The 25,753-nt window shown below is 43.7% G+C and overlaps 2 protein-coding genes across 2 annotated transcripts in view; one reads left to right on the forward strand and one right to left on the reverse strand.

The window, feature by feature from the left end:
- CDH23 (cadherin related 23) overlaps positions 1-25,753 on the forward strand; it is a 569,738-nt gene that overhangs the window by 434,567 nt on the left and 109,418 nt on the right. The window contains exons 29-33 of the mRNA XM_025203550.1: positions 21,529-21,589; positions 22,673-22,821; positions 24,442-24,577; positions 25,175-25,563; positions 25,651-25,752. Coding sequence (XP_025059335.1) covers positions 21,529-21,589; positions 22,673-22,821; positions 24,442-24,577; positions 25,175-25,563; positions 25,651-25,752 — 837 coding nt within the window. The remainder of the gene's footprint in view (positions 1-21,528; positions 21,590-22,672; positions 22,822-24,441; positions 24,578-25,174; positions 25,564-25,650; position 25,753) is intronic.
- CUNH10orf105 (chromosome unknown C10orf105 homolog) lies at positions 839-14,975 on the reverse strand. Its single transcript, XM_006023143.2, has 2 exons — positions 14,863-14,975; positions 839-1,639 (listed from the first exon to the last, which is right to left on the reverse strand). The coding sequence occupies exon 2, from the start codon at positions 1,632-1,634 to the stop codon at positions 1,215-1,217; it is 420 nt and encodes a 139-aa protein (XP_006023205.1). The 5' UTR covers positions 1,635-1,639; positions 14,863-14,975; the 3' UTR covers positions 839-1,214.

Consider the following 25,753-nt stretch of genomic DNA (forward strand, 5'->3'; position numbering starts at 1 on the left):
TTCAGCTTTTCGTACTAGAATTAAAGGCTACTGCTTATTTAAAAGAGAAAAAAATACAAAAGAACTAAAAAATATTGTATTAGTTAAATGTAGGTGGGTTTAGCAAAGCTTCATATGCTCAGTGACCCAGAGATAGACCTGTCGAGCACTATTAGTTTTCCATTTATCTCCTCACTCATAAGTACCTAGGAGCCCTTCACCTTGGGAATAACAGAGAGGACTCCCTTCAGAGCCCAACAGTGCTTGGGATGCTCCACATCCTTATTTTAAAAGAACATGCCTATTTTGTAAGCAGTGCTCACAGGACATCACTCTTTCCCATAAAATGTCCACATTAATAGCACAGCATCATGATCATGTGCCACTCAGTGTGGCAGCGACCTGTCACAGCATTGAGGGGGTTAAGATTGCTGTGGGGTGACACTGTAGTGGAAAATAAACTTTTGGCAGCTCAAATTTCACTCCTGGATCAGCTGTTTAGCCAAACATCTGAAGGGAGAATCTAAACCTAACAACACCTGCAAGGCATTTCTTCCGACTCCTACCTCCTTGCAAGCTAAATACAGTGCCTTGAACTGCATCTGTTTCCCTCCACCTATCCTGGGTTAAAGTTAAGGGAACAGTTCTCTGCAGTTAAGCCACAGTCCCACACCTGGCTGGAAAGAAACTTTTGCTTCTTCATAAGTAGAAGCGTGTGAAGTCTTTCTGTCCTTGGCAAAACCTTTGGGAGTTCCTCTTCTCTCTGAACTAGGAGTTTTATTGACTAAGGTTTCTGAAGAGAGTCAGATATTTTAACATCAGCATGAACATGCTTTATTATAAAAGGGATGGACTAAAGACTTCAAACTACCAAAACTTGGATAAACAAAGACATGTTAACAGCAGGGGACACTTTCCAAGCAGAAATTTAAGAATTAGTGATGCGTCAGTCAAACACTTCCCTAAGCCAGTACTGCTGGTCATATGTCACTGCTGGTGTCTAGTACCAGGTTAAAGGGCCCCAGGAAAAGTCCCCGTTAGCCCTGTTTGGATCCATCTGGGTGTTACAAAATGTCATGCTCCTATGCTGTCAGTTATGAGAATCCAAAGGCTGCTTCCTTTCTAGTCTTCCAAGTGTTTTTGGATGATTTGAGATCTTATTGATAGTAGTAAATGATTTGAGATATTGGGAGGTGCACTGGTTTCTGAAGCAGAATTGTAGAGGAACAGCAGCATCACATTTTAGTGGACTCCATGAAGTCCCAGTCCTGGGCAGCTGGTGGCCTTCTTGGACAGGTCCGATGATGCTGGGAGACAGGCTGGCTCCGTCGGAAGCTGTTTATGGAACGCCTCAGGGAGCCCAGCCGCTTCCAGAGCCTCAGCTGTGGTTCGCTGGCATCCTCTGGGTGGTAGGGCATGCACTCATGTGGTCCATAGCGGGACTGGTCCAGTGCCGCTGGTTTGCAAAGAGTAACAAAGATAAGACAGGTGGCCAGGAGAAGGAAGATGCAGATGAGTACAATGATGATAGGCAGAGGGTCTGACTTCTCCACTGGGGGCCCAGAGCTCAGTGGGACCGAGTTAGTTGCAGTAGCTATGAATTCAAGAATACTTAGAGTTGGAGAGGTCTCATTCCCAGCTTCTTCTGTGTTCATCTTTCCTGCAAAGCACAACATAAACAAAAATAAAGTGAGTTTATCTATAGGCTGTTTGGTGGCCCCTGTAAGATTAGGAGGGCGGATTTACCTAGAAAATGGCTAACTTATGTCAGTTGGTATCCATGTGGCTACCATCAGCAAGGAATGAAATTAGAGACAGAATGATGCTGTCATCTGTAGGGGTAGCCTGTCCATATCGAGGCTACAAGAAGTTTGCAGGACAGTGAGCGGAGAAGTTGTGTTGTAGGTGTCCTATGGATAAAGAGAGGACTTCCATCTATTGGGCTGTCAACACAGCATCTTTTACCAAACTAAAATTGACCCCCAAATGATTTAGAGATTTTTTTGCTGTCCCAGGAAATGAGAGGGTAACTGAATTTCCATGGAGTCTGTCAGCCTAGTGGAATATGCACCTCTTAGCACTCAACTCCTAACTCTGCTACCCTCAAGCAAGTTGTGTGGCTCTTTATTCTTTTTTAATAAAACAAATTACTCTGGCTGATACAGTCGGAAAGTAGGACTCTCCAGAAAGTAAGTATAAGCTGCAAGGCTATGGATCTGTTTTCCCAGGGTACCCCAAAAGAGCCCTAAACTTAATAGATCATAGCATAGATCTATTAAAAGTTCTATGCCTTAAACCAGGAGTGTCAAACTCCTCTGGCCCCATGGGCCAGATGAGTGGCATGGGACTGGTCCACAGGCGAAATGAGTGGTGCAGGGCCAATCCCATGGGCCAGATCTGACCCGCAGACCCCCATCTCTTCCCCCCTCATATCAGATCCAGCACCCGCAGCACTTCCTTCAGCCAGTCCAGGACTGTGCCACACATGGCACCCACTCCAGCTGGTCTGGGGTAGATGTTCCCTCTATGCCAGATCCAGCACCCACTTTGGCCAGTCTGGGACCACACTGCATGCAGTGCCCGCTACAGGACCCACATCACATGTGGTGCTTGCCCTGGACCAGCTGGAGCTGTGGCCATGTGTGGCTCATGTCCTGGACTAGCCAGAGAGGGCACTGGATACACGATTTGGGTGGGGGGAGGCATTCCAGACTGGCCTCCTTGAGAGTTGAATGATGTGTCTCCACATGCCATCTCTTTGATACCCTTGTCCTAAAGTAAGCACCTGCTGTAAAAGAGAAAAACTGTTAAAAGGAATACATGATAAAAGGGTATGCTGTATATCTGCATATAACCTGCCTGCTGCAAGGCAAAATGCACCCTCACTGCAGCCCCCCCATATGCCACTTCCCTAGTGCTGATATTACTAAGGAATACCTATGTGTGGAGCTCAGTAAGGAAGTATAAGTCTGTGAGTCCGTGAAAATGCTTTCATTAAAATATTTGTAACAGAATTTTTGGATACATCAGAAATTTTCTCAAATTGTATTTATTGATGGGAGGGGAGGGGTAAATCCCCTTCAAAAAGAAACAGTAACTATCCACAAAAAAAATCAAAATTAAGTTTTCATCAGAAGTTTTGCAGGGGTAAAGAATAACTTCCTGACCACACCAGTAAGGGGAATTCATCTGTGTGTTATATTCTGTTGACTCAGATTGATTCAGTGCAGACCAGGCATTGGTTTTTCAGCAAAGTCTCCTGAGACTGATGATCTAAATTCCATTACTAAAGCATGTTTCCAAGAAGAGTTCTTGCTGAAATCAACCCTATGTTAATCAGGGCACAAAAGGAACTGCTTTTCCATTCTCTGTTAAATAAAATCTGTCACATGACTGCCTGCAAGGTTCCATTCAGTCATCTCGCTCCTGGCTGTCTCCAAAGCAAGTGACAACCAATGCAGGCAGCATCCCTGCTTGCAGACGCAGTGCTGTGGAAATACTGCCAAATTCCGGTGCCCAGCCAGCGTTGATATACCATTATAGACTTGCCCCCTCTTCTCTTGTTCTCAGGGAACTTTCCAACCTAAGAGCGGGTACTGGAGTTAAAGCTTAATTACACTTCACCTTCCTGCAGAGAAGCCAGTGAGGAGGGAGAGTATTAAAGGGTCAGTAGATTGGTCCACAGCAGGGCAGGGTCCTGCAGTGGCAGGTAGAGGATTTTTTTTTTCCTTTTTAAGAGTAAGCTCTTTTAATAGCTATGGCCTGTAACCTGCTGTGGAAGAGATTATTTGTGGAGTCATTTCTTTCAGATGTAGAAATGAGACTGATTTCTTGTTCTTATATTCAGGAAAAGGGAAGAAGGAAGCCAACCTTATAGAGAAAGCCAGGCATTTTTGTGAATGCTGACTAACTCCTTCCTAAAGCATCACAGGACAGTTAGGGTTTGATTTTTGCAATCATCATTTTATCGGCATTCGCTGCACTCCCATGGCTTTCACACAGATTGCTTAGATAGTCATTTAACTTGTAGTATGTTTCCTTTCCACTTTAGGAAATGGATAGGAGACAGGTCAGCTAAGTAATTTCTAAAATTATTATGTATACATGTGATTAAATATTACAGTACCCTTCAAAAGCCCCAGTACATGTTGGCTCTCCACAATGCTGGGTGCTATATCCACATAAAAGACAGTCACTGTCTGCATGGTTCACCATCTAAATTACATACTAAGCCACTATGTTAAATGAATATGATGAATATAAGATGCCTATAGACCTGACAACTTCTGCAGTAAGAGATGACAGTTCTTCTTAACTACACAATCCTGACACATGCCCAGAGCAGGTCTGTCCTGTACACTGAATGAGGCAGTGGTCCCCTTGCCACTCCCAGTCTGCTCCCACCTTATTGAAATAACAGAAAAGAAAAGAACACATTCTTCTAAAGCCCTAGCCCAGTACTGCTTGCAGCAGTCTTGAGCTGCAGTTGCATGGAAGGACATGCTCAGCCCTGGGGCAGAGCATGTCCAGTGCAGATGGACTCTAGGCAATTTATCAGATTTCTACTGAGCATGAGGAACCTGTGATTTTTACACAGGATTAAAACTTGGCCCAATTTGAGCAGGTTTTGTGGAGAAGGCAAAAGGCAGAACCACCACTTAGATCCTAGTTCCCAAAGAATGGAGGAGGGGAGGCTACAGCCTTTCAAGGGAGGATCTTAAGAATTCTCAACATGGAAAACATGTATTTCCCTCCCAAGAATGTACTTGGTAGCCATGTTGGTCTCAGACAAAAAGAAATGCAAAACTCTAAAACTCTTGGTTCAGAGATGATACCTTTTATTAGACCAGCTGAGAAATCGCAAAAAAATTATCTACCCTCCACCCCCCCAGCTTTGTTCTTGGACATGACTCAGCTGTTTGGACTGACATATTACCTCCCCCCAAAAAAAGAAAGAAAAGAAAAAATCAGCCTGGGTCAAAGCCTTGACCCAGAAAACTTCAACCCACACAGTTAAAGTAAAAACAAGGTCTTATGACAGGAAGTGTCAGGCACCCTATATAGTCATCACTCCCAGCTCTGTCTAAAATGATTAAGACAGACAACAAAGTGTCGTTATTTCTACTTTACACCTGTGAAGCAGAAAGATTAAGTAACTTGCCTGAGATCACATGGTAAATCTGTGGCAGGGGAGGGAGTTGAGAAAGATCTCAGTCCCAGTTCAGCACATTAGCTACAGACCTACTAGCTTTTGCTACAGACCTACTAGCTTGTTTTCTCTCTGTACTTAGAGCCCTCCTTGTCATACTTGTTATTCTGAACATTCCCTTCCTCAGTCGCAGTGTTTTTAAACCTTAGCCAGCCCATACAAATTTTTCCAGCTACATCCTTATGATGAAGTCCTTCTATAAATGAGTGTAGCAGTATCCACAGCAGTGATTCTCAACCTGGGGTACCACAAGATCCTCTGAGGGGTGTCTCAGGAGATGTGAAGAGGTAGGCAGGTAAGGGCAGGCTCAGGCTCCATTTGCGACTCATCTCCCTTTCCCTGCCCAGCCCCTCCGCAAGATTGTAATAATTAAATTAGTTTTTTAAATGGGGTGTAATTCTATTCACACAAATTATGGAGGGTTACCTCAACTTTAATTAAGGGTGCCTTGAGTCCCAAATGATTGAGAACCACTGATGTAAAGCAGTCTTGTATCATTCAGATCATCTTCAAGTAGGTGGAATCCTTTGCAGCCACCTCAGACAGCACTATGTTTGCTTTGCATTGCCGGAGAAAGTCAAAGCAGCCATAGCAGGGCCAAAATCTGATTCACAGGCTAGACTTAACTTACAAACTAGTGACTGTCAAAGCCTACTAGTGATTTCACTGATAATGCAAAAACTCTCAATTAAGCTAGTTGAGAGACTTGTAACAAATCACTTGAGAGCTGAATTTAGTAAAGTACAAAGGGCTACTTATACAAAGTGAGCTGCCCACATGTAGCCTTCATTTTTATACCAAGTTAATATTAAAGAGTCGGTTTCTATAGGAGCTTGAGCTTTACACTGTTGTACCAGTCATGGTATAGGCTACAGAAGTCTGTAGAAGTCTTATCCAACCAAGAAGTTAACTTTCTGTCCCTCTGGAAGCAGAAAAAAGTGTGAGAGAGGTCCTTTTTACTTGTCACCATCATCATTTTCAATATAAACCCTGCACCTGATATGTTAAATACATCCTGAAGCATATGAATGCGTACATATCCTGGCACCAACAAGACCACAATTTGGGGGGAAAAGTCTTCTATGTATTTCTGCCAAGAGGAATTAACAGTTGCAAAATATTTACCATGAAAATGATTGAGGTACTAGAACGGCAAACAGGCAGTTGTAAAGCACATTTTAAACACATTCAGGAGGCCAATTTCTTACGTGTCTGTACATTTCAGACACATCTATTAATAAAAACGGGCAACATTTTACACACATGCACACACTCGGTAAATAATCATGTTGTGTTGTTCCTTTGCAATCTTTAACATGGTGTCATTACTGGCTTAGCCAGGCAGCCCCTAAAATATCTGTGGCTGACAGCATCTGTTCAGTATGACAAAGAGCATACACTAAATGGACACACCTGAGATTCAGTATACACTGCTGTAATTCAGTCCCTCTGTGATGCTGTATCAAGCCCTCGTTCCCCTCATTCACAGCACTCCTGGATCTCCATTTATCTCGCTAAATGTGAGCTCAGATCTATGTCGCAAGGCAGCCCCTCCTCCCACCCACAGGCTGTGTTTTCCAGGTTTGTAAAGACATGCTCACTTTTGTTTCAGGCTCTGCTCTTCCCATCCCCTCTGGAAGTGCTGCTCATGAAAGAAGTTTATTCACAATTCTTTCAGAAAGAGAAATTGCCTTCCACGCACCAGGGAAGAGGCAGCATCCTCTGCAGGTCCCAAAGCTGCCCTGCTGCAGTGGAAGGAGCTGTATGTAAGGCTAGGGAGAAATGTACTTTTTAACAGTTGTAGGACAGCAGTGCTGTCAATCAGGAGGGCATCAACTCCAATGTAACGGTTGCATTTGCAGTTTTGTAGCCACTAGGGCTGTGCAAAATTTTGCCGCCAGTTCTGTTTTGACGCTGTTTCGACCCGTTTCAAGGTCAAAACAGCAAACTTGAAACAGAACAGATATAGTCAAAACAGCCTCGAAACAAAATGAGGCAAGTCAAAACGTTTCGCCGTTTCAACGCTATTTCGACGGTTCACCCATAGGCTATAATGGAGAAGGACAAAACAGCCTATAACTTTGTCATTTCTGGCCTGATTTGGATGAACTTGCAGTAATGGTAGCCCCTTCTGAGGGTGTGAAGCCTGCCAAGTTTCAAGGAGATATGTGCAGGGGGTTCAGGGAAACTGCACCCCAAAATTTGAAAGCAAAACTCATGTCACGTGTATTCGTTAAGCCACAGCGGGGTCAAAACTGCAGGCATGCTAGCCCTTGCTGAGGCCACAAAGCGTGTCAAGTTTCAAGGAGATAGGTGCAGGGGTTTGGGGGAAACTGAACCCCAAATTCTTGAAAGCAAAACGGGTGCTTGTGCAACTGACTGTCTCTGTCTTGGGGCAGAAGCAGTTCCTGGCTCTGTATTGATTCTTTTCTCTCCTTAGTCTTGTGGTTTTGTAGGTGTTAATCCTTGCTCATTAACTCATTATCCTCATTAGCTACTGTGTATTGAGCTGGTCCCTGAGTGAATCATGATTGATTGTGTAACACAATAGCTAGCTAGCACAAGCACCCATGTCACAAGTTTTGCTTGTCAGCAGCTAGGGGTGCAGGGCCCCAGAACCCTTGCACCTATCTCCTTGACAGCTGGCAGGAGTTGTGGCCTCAACAGGGGCTATCATGCCTGCAGTTTTCACCCTGCTGTGCCTTAACACACATGCAGTGTCACCCATGTCATGAGTTTTGCTTGTCTGCAGCTTGAGGTACAGATTCCCCCAAACCCCTGCACCTATCTCCTTGAAACTTGACACGCTTTGTGGCCTCAGCAAGGGCTAGCATGCCTGCAGTTTTGACCCCGCTGTGGCTTAACGAATACACGTGACATGAGTTTTGTTATATCATATGGGCGAAATGTCAAAACAGTTTCGCCATTGCAAACCTGTTTCAACGGAACAAAATGGAACAGCTGTTTCAAATTGAAACAGAATTTGAAATGCAACGCTGTTCCATCAAAATGTCAAAACACTAGTTGAAATGGAACACTGCCATTTCACACAGACCTAGTAGCCATACATGTAAGCTGCATTGCTGCAACTTTAACTCTGAATGAAAGCCAGTGTAAATTTAACAAAGATTACTTTCCTCATCCAGGAAGTTGAGTTGCTGTAGAATACAAGAAGTCAGTGTGCAAAAGGCAATATTTTTTATTAGATCAACTAGACAGTTGCAAAAAAAAAATTCTCTTTATTTCCAAGTTTTTAGGCATACACACTCTTCCTCAGGCATAGGAGAATGCAAAGATAGTTACTGTAGTGCATTAGGCTAGGGACAGACATTATACATAAACTGGTTTAAGTGATCAGAAACTGGTTTAAACCTGTCACAGAACAGATATTTAGTGCACATAAACCAGTTTGAAAATGGTCGAAACCAGTTTGAGATAAACCTGGTTGAATGTAGTATCAGACTTGACTGATTTGCGTTGAACCGGTTTATTCAATCAATGTCTGTCCCAGACTCTTTGCTGGTTTAAGTTAAATCAGAGTCTCCCAGCATCCTGGCATGCTCTCTGGGCTGGGTGGGGCTCTCTGTTCCACAGCAGAGCTGCCCCTCCCCTCCCCTCTGCTCCTTGGCTGGAGCTCTGGCAGAGACTGCGGGCATTTGCCTGGCTTCTGGTCTTTCCCTGCCCTCTAAGCAGGGATTGCCCCATACCCTCTGCCTTACACAGGCACACAGCATTGGCTAGTAGACCACATGCTGGCTACAGTCCATGCTGTGGCAGACAGGACAAAAGCAGAATCAATAAGTAGCTGGTAATATCCCTCTGTTGTTTTCTTAATGGGCTGATAAACACTGTGCTATCAATTCCCTGCTGAGCTGGTCAGAGGCAGGGGGATCCCCCTCCCTAGTCAGATTGTCTTTCCTGGCCCTGGCCACGCCCCCTCAGCTCAGAATTGTGGAATAGAAGGGAGGGCTGCTCTGCCACCCCCCGGGCTTCTAGCCTGAGCCACTGCAGGCATGTGTCTGCATTTCTGGGATGTCTGTGGCTAGGGACAGATATTCAGAGAACCCGAGCCTGAATTGATTCAATCTTTGCAGATTAATCTAACCAGGCTAGGAGAGTAGATTCAGGCTAGATATCAGGAAGCACTACTTCACAGTTAGGGCAGCTAGGATCTGGAACCAACTTCCAAGGAAAGTGATGCTCACTCCTACCCTGAGGGTCTTCAAAAGGAGGCTAGATAGGCACCTTGCTGGGGTCGTCTGACCCAAGCATTCTTTCCTGCCCATGGCAGGGGGGCGGACTAGATGATCTGTTCAGGTCCCTTCCGACCCTACCAACTATGAAACTATAAACTGGTTTGTAACTGTACAGACATCCCCTCTGGACTGATGAAATGCAGGCACATGCCTGCAGTGGCTCAGGCTAGAACCTGAGGGGTGCTAGAGCAGCCCTCCCTTCCCTTCCACAGGCTGAGCTGGGGGCGAGGCATAGCCAGGCCCCATCCTGAGTGGCCCAGCAGGAACTGTTTATCACCCCTAACTCAGTGTTAATCAACCATTAAGAAAACAAACCTCTCCATTAGTTCAAGCTCTTCTTAAATAGGTTTCCAAGGAAAGACATTAAGCTACCTATTGATTACCTCTAAAAAGCCTGTCTGCCTTTGTCTCTGCTACAGCACAGACTGTAGCCAGCATGTGGTCTCCTAGCTAATGCTGAGAGGTATAAGGCAGAGGGTTGGGGGAATAATCCCTGCTTAGTGAGGAGAAGCCAGGCAGATGCCTGCAGTCTCTGCCAAGCTCCAGCAAGGGAGCAGAGGGGAAGGGCCAGCCCTGCTGTGGAGCAGAGAGCCCCACCCAGCCCAAAGATGCATGCGGGGATGCTGGGGGAGTCTGGTTTATCTTCAACCAGCAAAGAGGCTGGGACAGACATTGCATAAACTGGTTTGACCCAAATTAGTTAAGTCTGATACTACATTCAACCAGGTTTATCTCAAACTTGTTTCAGCCATTTTCAAACTGGTTTAGGTGCACTGAACATCTGTTCTGTTACAGGGTTAAACCAGTCTGTCCCTAACCTGTAGTTACAAACTGGTTTAGCCTAGCCAGGTTAGACTAACCTGCAAAAATTGAATCAATTTACGCTTGGGCTTTTTGAATGTCTGTCTCTAGCCTTGGAGAACACCAGTGCTACTGTCAGAGAATGCCTCAGAGGGACACAGGGAATCAGAACTCATGGTAGAGGTGATATCTTTTATTAGACCAACCTGTCCCTAACCTGTAGTTACAAACTGGTTTAGCCTAGCCAGGTTAGACTAACCTGCAAAAATTGAATCAATTTACGCTTGGGCTTTTTGAATGTCTGTCTCTAGCCTTGGAGAACACCAGTGCTACTGTCAGAGAATGCCTCAGAGGGACACAGGGAATCAGAACTCATGGTAGAGGTGATATCTTTTATTAGACCAACAAGATTTTTGCAAAAAAAACCCCTTTATTTGCAAAAATCTAATTGGTCTAATAAAAGGTATCACCTCTACCATGGGTTCTGATTGCTTTTGCCTCTAGATCAATATGGCTACAACCTGGATACCAGAGGGACACAAGGGACACAAGGCACTCTTCACATTGCCTTTATGGCAATTCCATTGTCATCTGGCTTAGGAAGGAAGGGGGCTGTGAGTCATTTTTTTCTCATTGACCCAGTCAGATGGGTATCTGTATCATTTTCAGAGATGCATTATCAAAGGCTGTACAGGGCTCAGGCTTTTTTTTTTAAATAAGTAAATTCTTAGCTGTCATCTTTGCAAAGGCAGGCTTGAACATGTGAATTCAGAAGCACCCCAGAGGTTCATAAGCCAGAAGCAATGAAAACAGAAGCCTAAAATATACTAGATTTTAAAATATCGGGTTTTAAACCAATCTTATAATTATGGGAGGGGTTGATTCGTGAATTCTGAATGCTTGGGGTAACCAGTACTGGGATTAGAACAGCTGTTATTCAGAAGACTCAGAAATGGTAGGTTGAAACAGGTCTCAAAAGGTCATCTATCAATTACTTCCTGTGTCACATATATGATACTCCTAATAATCAGGTTATTGCAGGAACATCATTATTATTGACTCCTATTTAGTTGATTCATGAAGGTCCTTTTTGCAGTGCTGTTGCCTAACCTGTTATTCCCCTTTTTATATTTCCCCCTTAACTTCTCTTACAAAATGTAGTTCATTTTTTCAGTTCATGAAGGTAATTTTGAAGTCTAATCCTGTCCTGCAAAAGGCTTAAAACACTCCTGGTTCAGTGTCATCTGCAGATTGTATAAGTGCATTCTCTATTTGCTCCTTCACATAGTTAAAGAAAATATTGAAGAGTCAGCTCTAAAACATATCTCTTCACAACTCCACTTAATATGTCCTCCCAGAATGACAGTGAAACCACTGATAGCTTCTCTGAGTATGGCTTTACAACAGTTGTGTCCCCAATTTAGAGTAATTTCAAATAGATTATATTTCCCTAGTCTGCTCAGCAGAGTATCTTGTGGTCTCACCCTTCCATGTGTTTTCAAAGATAGTAAGTAATTTAGAGGCATCTTTGACTAGTTCCTTAAGCACTCTAGGTAGATTTCCTTGGGCCTTACTGGTTTTTTAACCTGTTCTTTTCCTAGTCTGGTATGCATATCTACCCCTTTGTTGTTGAAATTGTGTTAACCATTTGGCTACTGTTAACCTTTTGGTAAAAACTAAAGTGAAAAATACACTTCAGCTTTCTCTCTGTCATACATAATTTATTCCCCTTGCCAGTTACGTAATGCACCTATATTTTCCATGAGCTTTCTTTCTCTTCTAAGAAATGCAAAACTCTAGAACTCTTGGTTCAGAGATGATACCTTTTATTAGACCAACTAAGAAATCCCCCAAAAATATCTTTGCAAGCTTTTGGGCAGCCGTGCCCTTCCTCAGGCTCAGGGAAAATTAAAGATGGTAAAAAGTAATCTTCCCTTATTGCCTTTTATGTCCCTTGCTGGTTGTAACTCATTCTGTTCTTTAGTCTTTCTAATGTTGTCCCTGTATTATTTTGTTTATTATTTTGTTTTCATCCTTAGCAATGTATCCATGTTCCTGCTTTCTGTGATTCTCTTTTGATTTTTCAGGTCTTTAAAGAGCTCCATTATGGAGCTCAGAATAAACTAAGGATATTGCAGATATAAATCACTTATGCTAGCCTCTGCGCTCCAAATTCCACTCTTGGTTACTACCAGTGAGTAGCCTTGTGACCACTTCAGTGAAGCTATTTCACAATTGCATTGTGAAACTAAGACTGAATTTGGCCCTCCAGGACTGACCCAAATAGTGGAAGCTCTCTTATAAATCAGCTCACTTTGTGCACGTATTTTATAATAATTTTATAATATTTTTTCCACTACTGAGATGCCCCACTTTAATTTTCATTGTTGGATTCCTAGGACAGGAAATAATACAAAACCTAAACTAAAACAGGCACAAAGGTCTGACAAAAACATTCCTGCACTCTCTCTAAGATCCTTTCCTTATCTCATTTCTTCCTTTATTCGCTTACATTTGGTAATCCCTTGTTTGTTTCTAACATGGCTCTGGTGTACCCATATAGAGCTGGTGATGAGAAATGCCATGACCCTGCATGTCAAAGAAGGAACGAGAACCTCTTCCACACAGACTCCTACCCCCATCTTAAGAAAAAAAAAATTGTGCTGCAGCACCAAATCAAAGCCCTTCCTCACTTAATTGCAGGACTATATTGCAACTTTATATCAAGAAATCCAACCAAGGTTGCAGCTGGAAATTCTTACTAGAGCTGAATGAATAGCAGGGAAGAAATCGCAAGTATCCATTTGAATTTGACACGGCTTCAGTTCAATCATATGTACAACCAGAGAAGACAAATCATTTTAAAAAAATAGTGGGTCAAATATATTATTTACAGACTTCATGAAATTAATTTGATGAATTATTTCTTTAAGCGTGTTAACAAATGATTTGCCTAACAATATTTTTAACCATCCTGGATAACCCATTACCCACAGCTTTGCCTTCAGCATACCCTTATGCTCCACAGTTGCTAGTCTGTGAGGCTAACACAGCAGGCACAATTAGGTAGAGAAATCCAGCAGTGTTAATGAAAGGCCGATTGCAGAACAATCTGTCTGCCAGCAGCCAAAGGAAACGCCATCCCTGTTCAATTTCACATAGTGTGAAGTGACTGGCACAGGTCTGCTATGTCTATGATTTGGACCTGGGATCATGTTTTGGGATCTGCAGCTGAAGGCTGGGAAAGTGACCCAAGGGTTTTACTGTGCAACATTTTCACAACAAAAGAAGAAAAATATAATTTCTGAACTAAGTAAGAACACTGCTCTCTCTCCTCCATCTCATTAAATAGCAGGTATTTGACTTGGGCTAGTTCTTTGCTTTTTTATGTATAGATTCATAGATGTTAGGGGCTAGAAGGGTACTTACAAGATCATCGGGTCAAGCCTCCCTGCACTTGGACAGGAAAGACTGCTGGGGTCAGATGACCCCAGCAAGGTGGGCATCAAGCCGTTTTTTTAAGATAAAGCCACTTTTCGAAAATAGCAACTTTATCTTCTTGAAGATAGTGGCTTTATGGTTGTTTTTCTTGCAGTCTCACCACCACATCCAATTTTTTACGAGGCAGTTATTTCTGGTGCCTTCTGCTGTTGTGTCACATTGCTGCAAAGGGGCCTTCGTTCTTTCCCTTCCCATCATCTCACAAAATTGGTGATGCCTTCTGCAGCAAACCCATGTTTCTTAATATGCAAAACCCATCACCTACCTGGAGAAGGGAGGAAAATGTCATGTTTGAGTCTGGAACTAACAAGCACAAAGTTTTAGGAAACTAAATGTGTTGGTACTGATTACTCAACTGGAGCCGATCATAATCAACTGCATTTGGCTGCCCCACTGTCTTCCCGACAAACCTAAGGACTAGGGAAATAAATTGCCTCTAAACTGGTATAAGTGGTCGAAAACTGATTCAAATCTGTAACAGAACAGAAGTTCAGTGCACATAAACCACTTTCAAAATGGCCAAAACCAGCTTAAGATAAATCTGAATGGATGTAGTAACAGACTTAACTGATTTAGGTTAAATCAGTTTGTTGAACTTCTGTCCCAGATCCCCTCTGGATTCAAGTTAGCTCACAGTCCCCCAGAATCCAAGGATGCACCTCCCCTGCAACACCCCCCACCCTCCAAGGTGGGTTGGCTAGCTTTGGCCCAAGCTGTCTGCTCCAGCACCAAGCTGCATGCTCTAGCGCCCCCCAACCCCACCCCACCCCCTTCTGCCCTGAGCCACTGCAGGCATGTGGCAACATTTCTGGAATCAAAAGTGAATGCTTCACTGGTTTATTAGTCCAATTCTATGCAGTTTATACTAACCTGCAAAGATGGAACTGATTCACCTTGGGGCTTTTTGACTACTTAGCCATTCATGCAGGTCTAGCCCTCCCACACTGGGATATCTTAAACAGGAGAACAGGATAGTGACCATGAATACACCAAGTCTGGCTGCAATAACCTTATTTCAGGACCATCCCAGACCAGATCCCATCCCCAACAGTGAGCCTTTTAAGAGTGGGAGCAGGAGAGAAGGTGTCTTGATGAAAAGGAATTCACTGCACTGACCTTTTCCTTAGAAGCTGTCCCCAGGAAGAGCTGTGTAACCCCAGTACCACAGGCTGCCGAGCACTTCTTCAGACTTAGTGCAGATCATCAGTTGGTTGGTTTCCCCCCGCCTGCTCCTGCAGCTGCTGGTGTGTTTCCAGGACAATCCCAGGCAGTTGCATCTCTTCCCCTGGCTCTCACTTACTCTAGATCTCCAGGGGGCATCTCCTTTCTCCATGCGTGGACTCCCATGCCTTCCAGCCCTTTACAACTTGGGGGTGGAGTGAGGGGAAGGTGGGTTGGGGGGAAATGGTAGCTAGGGGCTGGGGCTAGCAAGAACAGACAAAGTTTGAGTAACTTAAAAGCACCCACTAACCTTAAAGCACTCCTGCGCTCTAGAAGCTACACACTTTTTTGGTTATTCCTTGGGCTAAGATTCTTTCCAGGGCTTGGAGATGATGGTCTCTCTCGGGAGGGGATTTAGGATGGAACTGGTATTCTCAGTGCAGCATGTGCCTCTGTTAGCTCTCACCTTCCCCTGCTGAAAGCCAGAATGGTACAGTCTGCCTGCTGGCCTCTATTCACTGAATCCAGCCTTCAGGTTACTCTGGGAACTGGTGTGGGCTCAGCGGTAGGGGGAAGGGAGGCCTCTCTCCTGCACACTCATTCCTGTTCTCACAAACACTTTCTCCCTCTTCTTTTGCATTCTACTAATATCCTTTCCACAGAATCTTTCTTTCTTTCTTTTCTCCCATATCTGTTAGGTCACTTGGAGAATGTGTTTGTACCGTCTTTCCTCTCTATGGGATATGAAGAAGTCCTAACATATTTTTCAAAGTTCTGTTTCCCTGATCTTTATTTTGGGTACTATCAGAATTAGCACATCCTGACTCCTCTGCTTGGGCTAGAATAGTGATTCTCAACTGTGGTTTGACTTGAGGTATCCCTCAACAGACTCAAGACATCCCCTGGAAAATGCCATCTCTTAGTTTTCACTTGTTTTTTGACTTCAGAAAAATGCCAGGCAATTCTTCTGTTGCAAAGAAAGATCACAACAGCTCAGACTGTTTTAACACTCTGAATTCCCATTTGAAATCTCTGAGTTTATCTTGGGAATAATCATGTTTGTTCAGCTACCAGCGCTAACATTGTACAGCATCCCGCAACACCCTCGGAAGGGTCTCAAGGCACCATATAGGATGCTGTGGCACTCTGGTTGAGGACTGCTGCTCTAGAGGATTCCCTCAGAAAATCGGAAGTTGGGGTGGGGAGGAGTTTCCAAGACTTCAGCAGCAAGTTGCATGTTGAATCTTTAACAAAGAGAGCCATCTCCTTTTCACATGTCAGGCTTTTGCATTAAATAGGGTTTTAACATTACACATGGTGGAGCTAAACATGGCTTTTCCTCTCGGTTTGGTTTTCAGTTTGCTGCAACTAGTACTGTCATAATACTATTACACGTTCTCCAGCAGAATCTGGTAGCCTGCCCCATAAGTAGCTTCAATGACATATATGGCACTATCTGAGGAGAAAGATACTACTCAACATAAATAAGGGATTCAACATCTGGCCCTTTGTCTTCCCATCCCATTTCTACCCCCACCCCTCTCAGCACCCTGTCTTCCATTTTTGTGAATCGTCTAGGTGGGGAGGCAACTGTGGCACAAGCAGCCTCTATATGTGGCACACAATGGTCAGGAAGTGGACAGGCGGCACAGCAGCAAGGAGGGCAGGAGGCAGGGAGCACAGGCAAGAAAGTGGAACAGGTGATTAGACAGGGAGCATGGGGGAAGAAGCAGAAAGCAGAACAGCAGATCTGGCAGAGGGAGGGGATTGCCATGGGACTTGAGGAGGGTGCAAGGCTAATCTGTGGCACACCTGCCAAAAAGGTTGGCCTCTACTGCTCTGAGTCAAGCTTTATACTGAATGTGTTGCTTTACAGTCATTCCAGTGATATTATAAGCCCTCAGTCGTGACTTCACACATCATTCCAGCAGAGGAAGAAGCCGGGCTGCACAGCAGCATGAGCTTGGTGAAAACAAATGATTTCACAAATGCCAATTGCAGGGCATTTTTAGGAATTTAAGAATTACATGCCTGCTGCAGATCTGGCTGATCTACGCTCCCTGTGTCTCCTATAGCCTGGCAACTATTGGGCCGCCACCTGGATTACATGTGTCTGAATATGATACAAGAAGGGAAACCAGGCATTGGCAAAGGATGCACTAACCTGCAGCACCTATACTTTTAGATGCCCAATTCAAGGCAGCAAGGTCCTGATTTTCAGAAATGCTATTGGTCCACTAACATTATATAGACCTGTTCAGCACCTCTGAATGAAAACCTGTTCCAAGGTGTCTGGAGCTGGGCATCCAAGAACTGAGACACCCTTGTAAGGTGACCTTAGTCCGTTTTCCAGCAAGGCAAAGTCCAACCCTTTCCATAGTGCTATATCAGGAGGGTCTTTTGCAAATCTACTACTGCATCATAAAACAGAATGTTCAGTAATGTTTTCAGGTGGAACGTGTGGCCTACCCAGAATTAAAAGTTTAAAGTTATATTGCAATGCAGCTAAAGAGTTGTGTGGAGAAAACTCCCCTAAGACCTGTTCTTCAGTTCATGTAGTCACTTCAGGCATTTTGCAAAGTAGGAGTTTATATTGCTGTTCATATCTGTTCCAGGTGGTCCATAAAAAGGAGGGAAGAGGGGAGAAAAAGGGTAGCTTGCTTCATACTGGGTATGGGATAGTAGCTAATCATGTTCTCTGCGTTCTATCATCTTGCTCGGAGGCTGCCAACAGCTATGGTACAGGCAGTTTTGCATATAGCAGCTCTGCAGGCAGGCTGAAAGGATTCTCAGGATGGGTTCCTGGAAAGTGCTCAGGCTGAGGGAAACCTGCAGTCTGCTGTAGAAACACCAGGTGGTACCAGTGTATTATGTTTCTCCTAGTGTTGGGCAATGTTTCATTCAACCCTTTGTTTTTTTAGGATATAGGAGTGGTCATATCAGATCAGACCCATGATTCATGCAGTCCAGGAACCGGTGCTTCAGAAGAAGAAGCCTCTAAATGGATAATTTCTTCCTAATTGCCACCCTCTTCCTAATTTGTTTGCTTGTGCCCTGGCCGTGCAGACTTCTATCCCTCTATATATATCTTAACCATAGATGCTGCCATTATCTATATGAAGTTCTTATGGTAGATCTAATAACTCACAGGTTGATTTACAGGAATTCCAAAAATTGCTATTTATTATATTAATATTTTTTAATTTGATACATTTCAGGTTAATGAGCATTACTTTGTTTTTCTAATATCAAAAACGGTAAATAGAAGCACACAATTTTTACAGTTCATTCCTCTGTATCATGTACATTATGTACCTTCTTACTCATCTTATGTCAAAACAAAACAGCCCTGTTGCTTTCAGTCTTCTTTCAGCGCTGGTCCTTTTTGTCGCCCCCTCTTGTCTCTAGAATCTTTATAGAAGAAGTGTGATTAAAACTGAACTAAGTATTGCAGGAGATGGCATGCCATGGATATAAAATCCCTACAGCTTTATAATGTCTTCAGGTTTATTATCTAGCATATTGCTTGTGTATTGTACCCTGTTGCTCATCATCCAACAGCTGCTGTGTGTTGAGCAGGGATTTTCATTGAACTGTCTGTACTGACATCAATGTCTTTCTTCTGAAACAGAATCATAACAAAGTAGGCCTGAAAGGGATCTCAAGAGGTCATCAGATCTGAATCCCAGCTCAAGGCAGGATCATCCATGCCTAAGCCACCCCAGGCAAATGCTTATCTAACCTATACTTGAAAACTTCCAATGTGGGAGATTCCACAGCCCACCTAGGCACTCTGTTCCGGTTCCTAACCACCCACATACTAACAAAATTCTTCCCGCTATCTAACCTAAATCTCCCCTGTTGCCATTTACTTCTTACCCTTCCCATTTGGACACAGAAAATGAGCTTACTGACATCATTTATTACCATTCCTTTTTGTTTTTGAAGACTGTTATGAAATCCCATCTTCTCTACACTATACAAGCCCAGTTCTTTCAACCTGTCCTCATATGCCATGCATTCCAGACCTCTGAACATTTTTGTTGCTCTCTACTAGATACTTTTCAGTCTGTCTATGTCTTCAGGTGTGATGCTTGAAATTGGACCCAGGACTCCACTGGGATCTCACCATCACTGAATAGAGTGGAAGAAGCACTTCTAATTATTCATGTGTGACACTTGTATTGATATCTCCCAGTATGCTATTAGCTTGTTCTGCCACTGGATCATTGTTGACTTGGATTCAGCTTTGAGTAGCCATCCTGTGGCATGGGTGTCACAAGTGGCTCAGGAAGCTTGTGTGTGTGGCATGCAGCAGACCAGGGAGGGGACAGGCAGCACAGGGGCAGATAGGGAGCCAAAAACTGAGCAGCAGATTGGGCAGGGAAAGAGATCACAATAGCACTTGGGGAGTGTGTGGTGCTAATTTGTGGCAGATCTCCCCAAAAGTTTGGCCCCCACAGTGCTAACCTCAGGTCATTTCTAGCAGTTCTGCAGCCTTGCCAGAAACTTCTCGTTTTGTATTTATTTAGTTGATTGTTCCTTCTTAAGTGCAGTGCTTTGTACTTGTCCTTACTGAGTTTCATCTTTCTTATTTCTGACCATTTTCCCCAATGTATTAAGGTCTTTCTGAATCTTAGTTTTGGCCTCTAAAGTATCTGTTACCCCACACAGCTGGTGTCATCTGTAGAGTTACTAGGTGTGTATTCATTGCCATCCTCCAGGTCATTAATGAAGATACTGAACTGTTCCGGACCCCAGACAAACACTTTGGAAACCCTTCTTCCCCCCAGTTTGACACTGAGCTGTTAATAACTCCTTTTAAAGTGCAATTATTCAATTAGCATTAGAATTAATTGAGAACCTGGCAATGCACAAGAGCAATTCAATTTATTCTTTTGCTGTGCATTACCTTGCACTTGTCAACTATGACTTTAATCTGCCAGCATACCACCCAGTCCCCTATCTTAATTAGGTTCTTTGCAGTCTTCTCTCCTCTTACCTAAATTGTTTTATCTATGAATTCTCCCCCTTTTTAAGATAATTGAAAAACATGTTAATAGACATCACTCCTGGTGCAGAATTTTGGGTTACACCATTGCAACCCAGGTACATAGGATTGGAAACCAAGCTTGGAGTGTCAAAACCAGCCCCCTGCTATTGCAAGCAGCCATATTGTATCATCCCATTCAGGAATGTATCAAGTTCTTTCTTAAGACTAGTTAACTTGTTTGGCCCCACTTGTCCTATTAGAAAGCAATTCCTGAACTTCACTCTTCTGATTTTCAGCCTCAGTGAAGCCATAGCAGCTTGAATTGGCTTAAACTATCTACAGTTTTGGCTACAGAAAGATACAGACAACAGGAAAGTGTCCACTCCATGCTCACCTTTTTCCTTTCTATGCCAGTCTTTCAAAGCCACAATATTTTTGAATGAGCCTTTAGTGTTTATGTTCCTGACATTTCAGTTGATTTGTTCTCAGCTGTCAGAGCACGTATAGCCAGACTTCTGTTCTCGGTTATTTTTTTGTTTAATTTACTGTTGCTGTCACAACCCTGGAAGTTGTCATCTGTGTACTCACAGGACTTGGTATGAGATGTACAAAAGCAGTCCAGGCATCTTCATTGCACTCCATCAATCTGCTTCCAACTTGACCAGCTCTAATCATGGGAGGGTGGCTCAATCCCAGTGACAATTCACTCCATTCATATCTGCTTAGATAGCCGGCAGGTGTGAAAATTAGGGCCCAGAGTTTTGTGATATAGACACATCCCCTAGGAAGTTGACCTCCTGGCATGTTAGACCCTGGTGACATGTAGGGAGTGCTGATGTAGGTTCAATATGAACTAACAGCCCAGATGCAAAAGGCTCCTTGACCCATTACCAATTCTATGAACCACCTAGCTCCCTTGGATGGAGGCATTGCAGTGAACCTGCTGCAAGCACACCGCAAGTAGCTGGGCTTGCAGACAGCTCCAACTGAAAAAAATTGAAGACAGTATTCAGACCCATGAGATACAGTTGTTTTGCTTCCACTGTGACCTAGTCTGTGCCAGAGTGCCTGTGGTTCAGATGATGTGACCTAATGAGGGGCACTGGACAGGTGTGGCATATATGCGTGTGAAAGAGAGACAGGTGAGAAAGTGTACATGTGATTTCTTGCATAATGTTCCTGTTTTGTTTTTCTCTGGCTGAGCTTTGTGCTTTGCTCCTAGACTGTCTGACCAATTAGAGACTGTCCAATGCATACCTAGATTAAGTGAATGTTTTTTTTTTCTATTTGCCTTATTTGGTGATTTACTAATGGCAGTCCACTTCAGTAATTCAGTAGCACTTTATTTATCATGTGCAGTTCAGAGCAACAGAGAGCTTGCCTGCTCTCAAACCACAGCTCAAGTGAGATTTCCAGAGGTGACAGGCTAGTTTGTTGACCTTGTGATGCTGAACTCAATGGGAAATGTGGCTACTTAAAGTTGTGCCATAGAAGATTTTAAAAAATAGGAAAGTTTCATTTATCTGAGGATTACTGATTTGAGCTGTGCCTGAGAGCAGAGGAAAGGAATGACTTTGGGCACAATCAGAAAATCACTGGCCTTTATTGGCATTTTTTTGTTCATACAGATGCAAGCCACAGATGCAGATGAAGGAGTTAATGGAAGAGTATGGTACAGGATTGTCAAGGGTAAGTCAAGATTTCTCTTTGCAGCATGGGATAACAGATAACTGAGGTTTCACTCTGCTGTTTTGGCTGGGTGAGCAGGCTGCAGGTCTCATGTGATATGACTGTTATTCACATCATAAGCTGCAGCTAACAGGCACACCCTTTCCCCTCTGTGCCAAACTTCATCATTCATTCTGACATTCATCAGCAAGAATTTGTTTTTTAACAATGTGGGTTATGTTAAAGTAACTGCAGTTTAGCAGGCAGATGCACTGTACCAGTTTACTGTAAGTCTGCTTTTTTGATACTTCTAATAGCTACCAATGTCACATAACTGGCAGACTACCTATATCACTGAGACTGATAGCAGTGTAACAGGTGGCAACAGGTAGTTCTCAGAAAGTATTATTCCAGTGTAATTACACTGTAGTTTTGACCTCTTATAACCAAGTCTGCATTAATGTATTTTAGCTCTTTTTAGGTAAGTAGCACAATTTGCATCCACACTTCTTAAATTTTTCATGACCACATTCTAGAGCAGTGGGGACCAACCTTTTTTGGCAGGCTTGCCACAAATTAGCCCCACATCTTCCCAAGTGCCACTCTGATCCCTTTCCCATGTCCCATCTGCTGCTCTGCTTCCTGCCCTATCTGCTGCTGTGCTGCCTGCTCCCTCCCTGATCGGCCACATGCCACAGGCAGAGGATGCCTGTGCAACTTGTGACATGAACGCTACAGGCTGGCCACTCCTGTTCTAGGGTCTTATTTGAGTCTTGCAAAGAAGATGGGCTCTTATGCCCAGACCTATTGGAAATGGTTGCAGTTTAGTGTTTATCTGTAGTGTCGATGGGAATTAAACCCTGCAAGATGAACCAGCTTTGAAAGCTGTACCCAATACTGTTTAGTATGGTTGAGGCTTGATACTCAAGCATTCTTGGGCCTCGTGTCTTCTACAGCACTATATACAGGAATGACCCACCTGAGATGTCTGATCCACTTCCCCAGGTATACTGTGCTTCATGTAGTGATCCTTTGGTGCTTCTTGCAAGTGCAGACTAGCCTGATGGGTACTGTACTATGTTTTATTTCTGTGTTTGCCAATAGGAAATGAAAATAACAACTTTCGGATCAACCCCAGCACAGGGCTGGTCATGCGGGGTTCAAGACCCCTAGACAGGGAGCGCAATTCATCCCACGTCCTGGAGGTGGAAGCGTACAACAGTGAGCAAGGACCAATGAGGAGCTCTGTTAGGGTGAGGACATTACTGAGGTCTGGGAGTGTGAGGGGAGGAAGGAAGGGGTCGTAGCAGAGCTACATCATAGTATTGAAGGAGGGGGCAGTAGGAGCTACATCGAAGTACAGCAGACAATGAGGTGATGATAAGGAATCTGCACAAGCAGCAAAGAACTCAGGACTTGATCTCCACTAACACCAAAAAGGCATGGAAAGGTTTAGTGCAAATTTCTAGCGCAGTTGCATCAAATGTCAGTAATTTCCACCTATGTCAGTGAAGCCACCGCCTAGGTGGAAACTTGAGCAAACAAGAGTGGAAATACTGAGGGAAATTCTCTGGGTGCTTCTTTTCTGTGACATTTCATAGCATAATTAGGCTGAAAAATGGCAAGTAAATTGCCAACAAGGGGAATTTTTTTCATGCTATCAGAAATGGCTTATGCCAAATGTCTTTAGTTATGAGTTAAAAAAAAAAAAAAGGGAGGTGCATGACTGTGCCAAAATACCCATGGGCACCCATTATTTTGAAAAGCTTTTTAAACTTTCAGCTAGATTTGCCTGATACTTTCTGAGTTGTGCATAATTCTATCCTTCTTTATGAATTCAACTGTTTTGCCTTCTTGTTGAAATTTTGATGCCGTGTCTGTGATAGATAGCAGTTCTATCTGCTATCTGAAAATAAGTATGCCTGGTCAGTGGCATGTTTAAATAAAACATAACCTAGTAGGAATAATTGGTATCATCTGCAAAACACTGTACCTCCTTGAAGGATACCACCATACTTTAAGACCTATTGCCCTGATACTGAATCCATGCAATCTCTACACCAGTGTGGAGACCCACAGGCTTTAACAGGGCTTACTGTGGATGCAAACTGTACCTGCATGAATCTGACTGCAGGACTGAGGGCTACATACAAGCAATACCATACAAAGCAGATGACCAGGATCAAGCTGGCTGAAATACAGTAGTCTGCATAACTTATATGGGGAGTGGAGGGGAAGAGTGTTTTGACCTGCATATTGAAATGGATTCCAACACTTACAGAATTTCCCATAGAATCTTAAATGTCTACGGGGCTCAAAGAAGAGCCAGTTTTTTACATCTCATCCCAGTGACTCCCACATAATGAAATACATGGAAAGCCTCAGAAAGATAATGATTGGCATCTGTTTGTGCCAAAATTTAAACTACTGGTTCCACGAGAATCAGATGTATAATTTAAACCTGTGAGTCAAATAGCATATAACATAAATAAGGTAATATTTCCTTTTGTAAATAAACCTAATAACAGTATTAAAAAATTGGTGACAATTTGACAAAAATGCACAACACTGGAAAATTATCTTGTTGCTGTTGTTAACCTCCTAGCTACTATTTTTCTTTAATTTTTATTGGAATGGCATGAGTGAATAAGGGAATGTTATGATTTGCACCTGTTTTCTCCTGTTGATGTCCTTTGGAGTTGTGAGTGCTCACATGTTAGGATCTCTCAGTATTCATCTGTAGAGAGGGGCTTGAGGTCCTTGAAATGGTAACCAGCAACTCCCAGAATAAATCTTGTTTTCTCCTGCTTTTTTCAAAACAAAATTCCAGGTAGGGCACGGTATGTTAATGGTTTGTTTTGGGGCTTTTCTAGGTGATAGTGTATGTAGAAGATGTAAATGATGAGGTGCCGGTGTTTACCCAGCGGCAGTACAACCGTCTGGGGCTACGAGAGACTGCAGGGATTGGGACTTCTGTCGCAGTTGTCCGGGCAACAGATCGAGACACAGGTGAGGAAGTTGTGCTAAGCTGCAAAATGCAGCCACCTCTGTATTTCTATTCTGAGATCTCACCCTCTGTATCCTGTGTTTTGTGGGCATATCTGCGCCTCCCTTTTCCTCATAAGAATTCAGTGGGCACAGACTGTACAGTTCCTCTGATTCAGGGACCTTTTATAGGAGACCATGTAGCCCAGTCTTTTGGCAACTGAACTTTCTGTCACTGCTCCCTCCCATGTGTCCTCAGGGAGGTGAGACATGCTGTCACACCATCTCATTAGCACCTTTAGGTAACCTGCAGGCAAAATCATCCAAAAGCTAAAAGGAATGATAAAACCAGCTGTGATGTGAGCAGGAGGTAACCTGCCTTGTCTTGAATTGCTTGAGCTACACAGCTGAGATCAAGTTGTATCGTTGCATGAGACTTACCCAGTACACCTCCATATGAGATGTGAGAACATCTGTAATCTACTCCATCTTCGGTATGGTGGGACATCCTTCAGGCCTCTGGCATGCGGACCATGTTGTGTAAAGCTTTGGTATCTTAGGCCTTGCCTGTTTCTCTGGGAAATTCAGTTTACCTCTGATCATTTTGTTCCTGATCCCCAGGGAATGGAGGCCTGGTGAGTTATAAAATCCTATCTGGCTCTGAGGGCAAGTTTGAAATTGATGAGAGCACTGGCCTCATCACTACCATCGACTACCTGGACTATGAAACCAAAACCAGTTACCTGATGAACATCTCTGCCACAGACCAGGCACCTCCCAACAACCAAGGTTTCTGCAGTGTCTATGTCAGCCTGCTGAATGAACTGGATGAGGCAGTGCAGTTTTCAAATGCCACATATGAAGCAGTGATCATGGAAAATATCCCCATGGGCTCTGAGGTGCTGCGAGTCCAGGCACGCTCCATTGACAACCTTAACCAGATCACCTATAAGTTTGACCCCAACACCAGCCCCCAGGCACTGTCCCTCTTCAAGATCAATGGAGTCACTGTAAGTAGGTAATAGGTGGTCCATCTGCTTGGTCAGTAAGCATGGCATTGGGTGTTCATGATCTTCATGGCCGTTTGTCCCTGGCAGGGTGTGATCACTGTCAAAGGCCCAGTGGATCGGGAGAAGGGGGATTTGTACATCTTAACGGTCGTGGCAGATGATGGGGGGCCAAAAGTTGACTCTACAGTGG

Source organism: Alligator sinensis, unplaced genomic scaffold (assembly GCF_000455745.1).
Source record: "Alligator sinensis unplaced genomic scaffold, ASM45574v1 scaffold546_1, whole genome shotgun sequence".
NCBI classification, from domain to species: domain Eukaryota; kingdom Metazoa; phylum Chordata; order Crocodylia; family Alligatoridae; genus Alligator; species Alligator sinensis.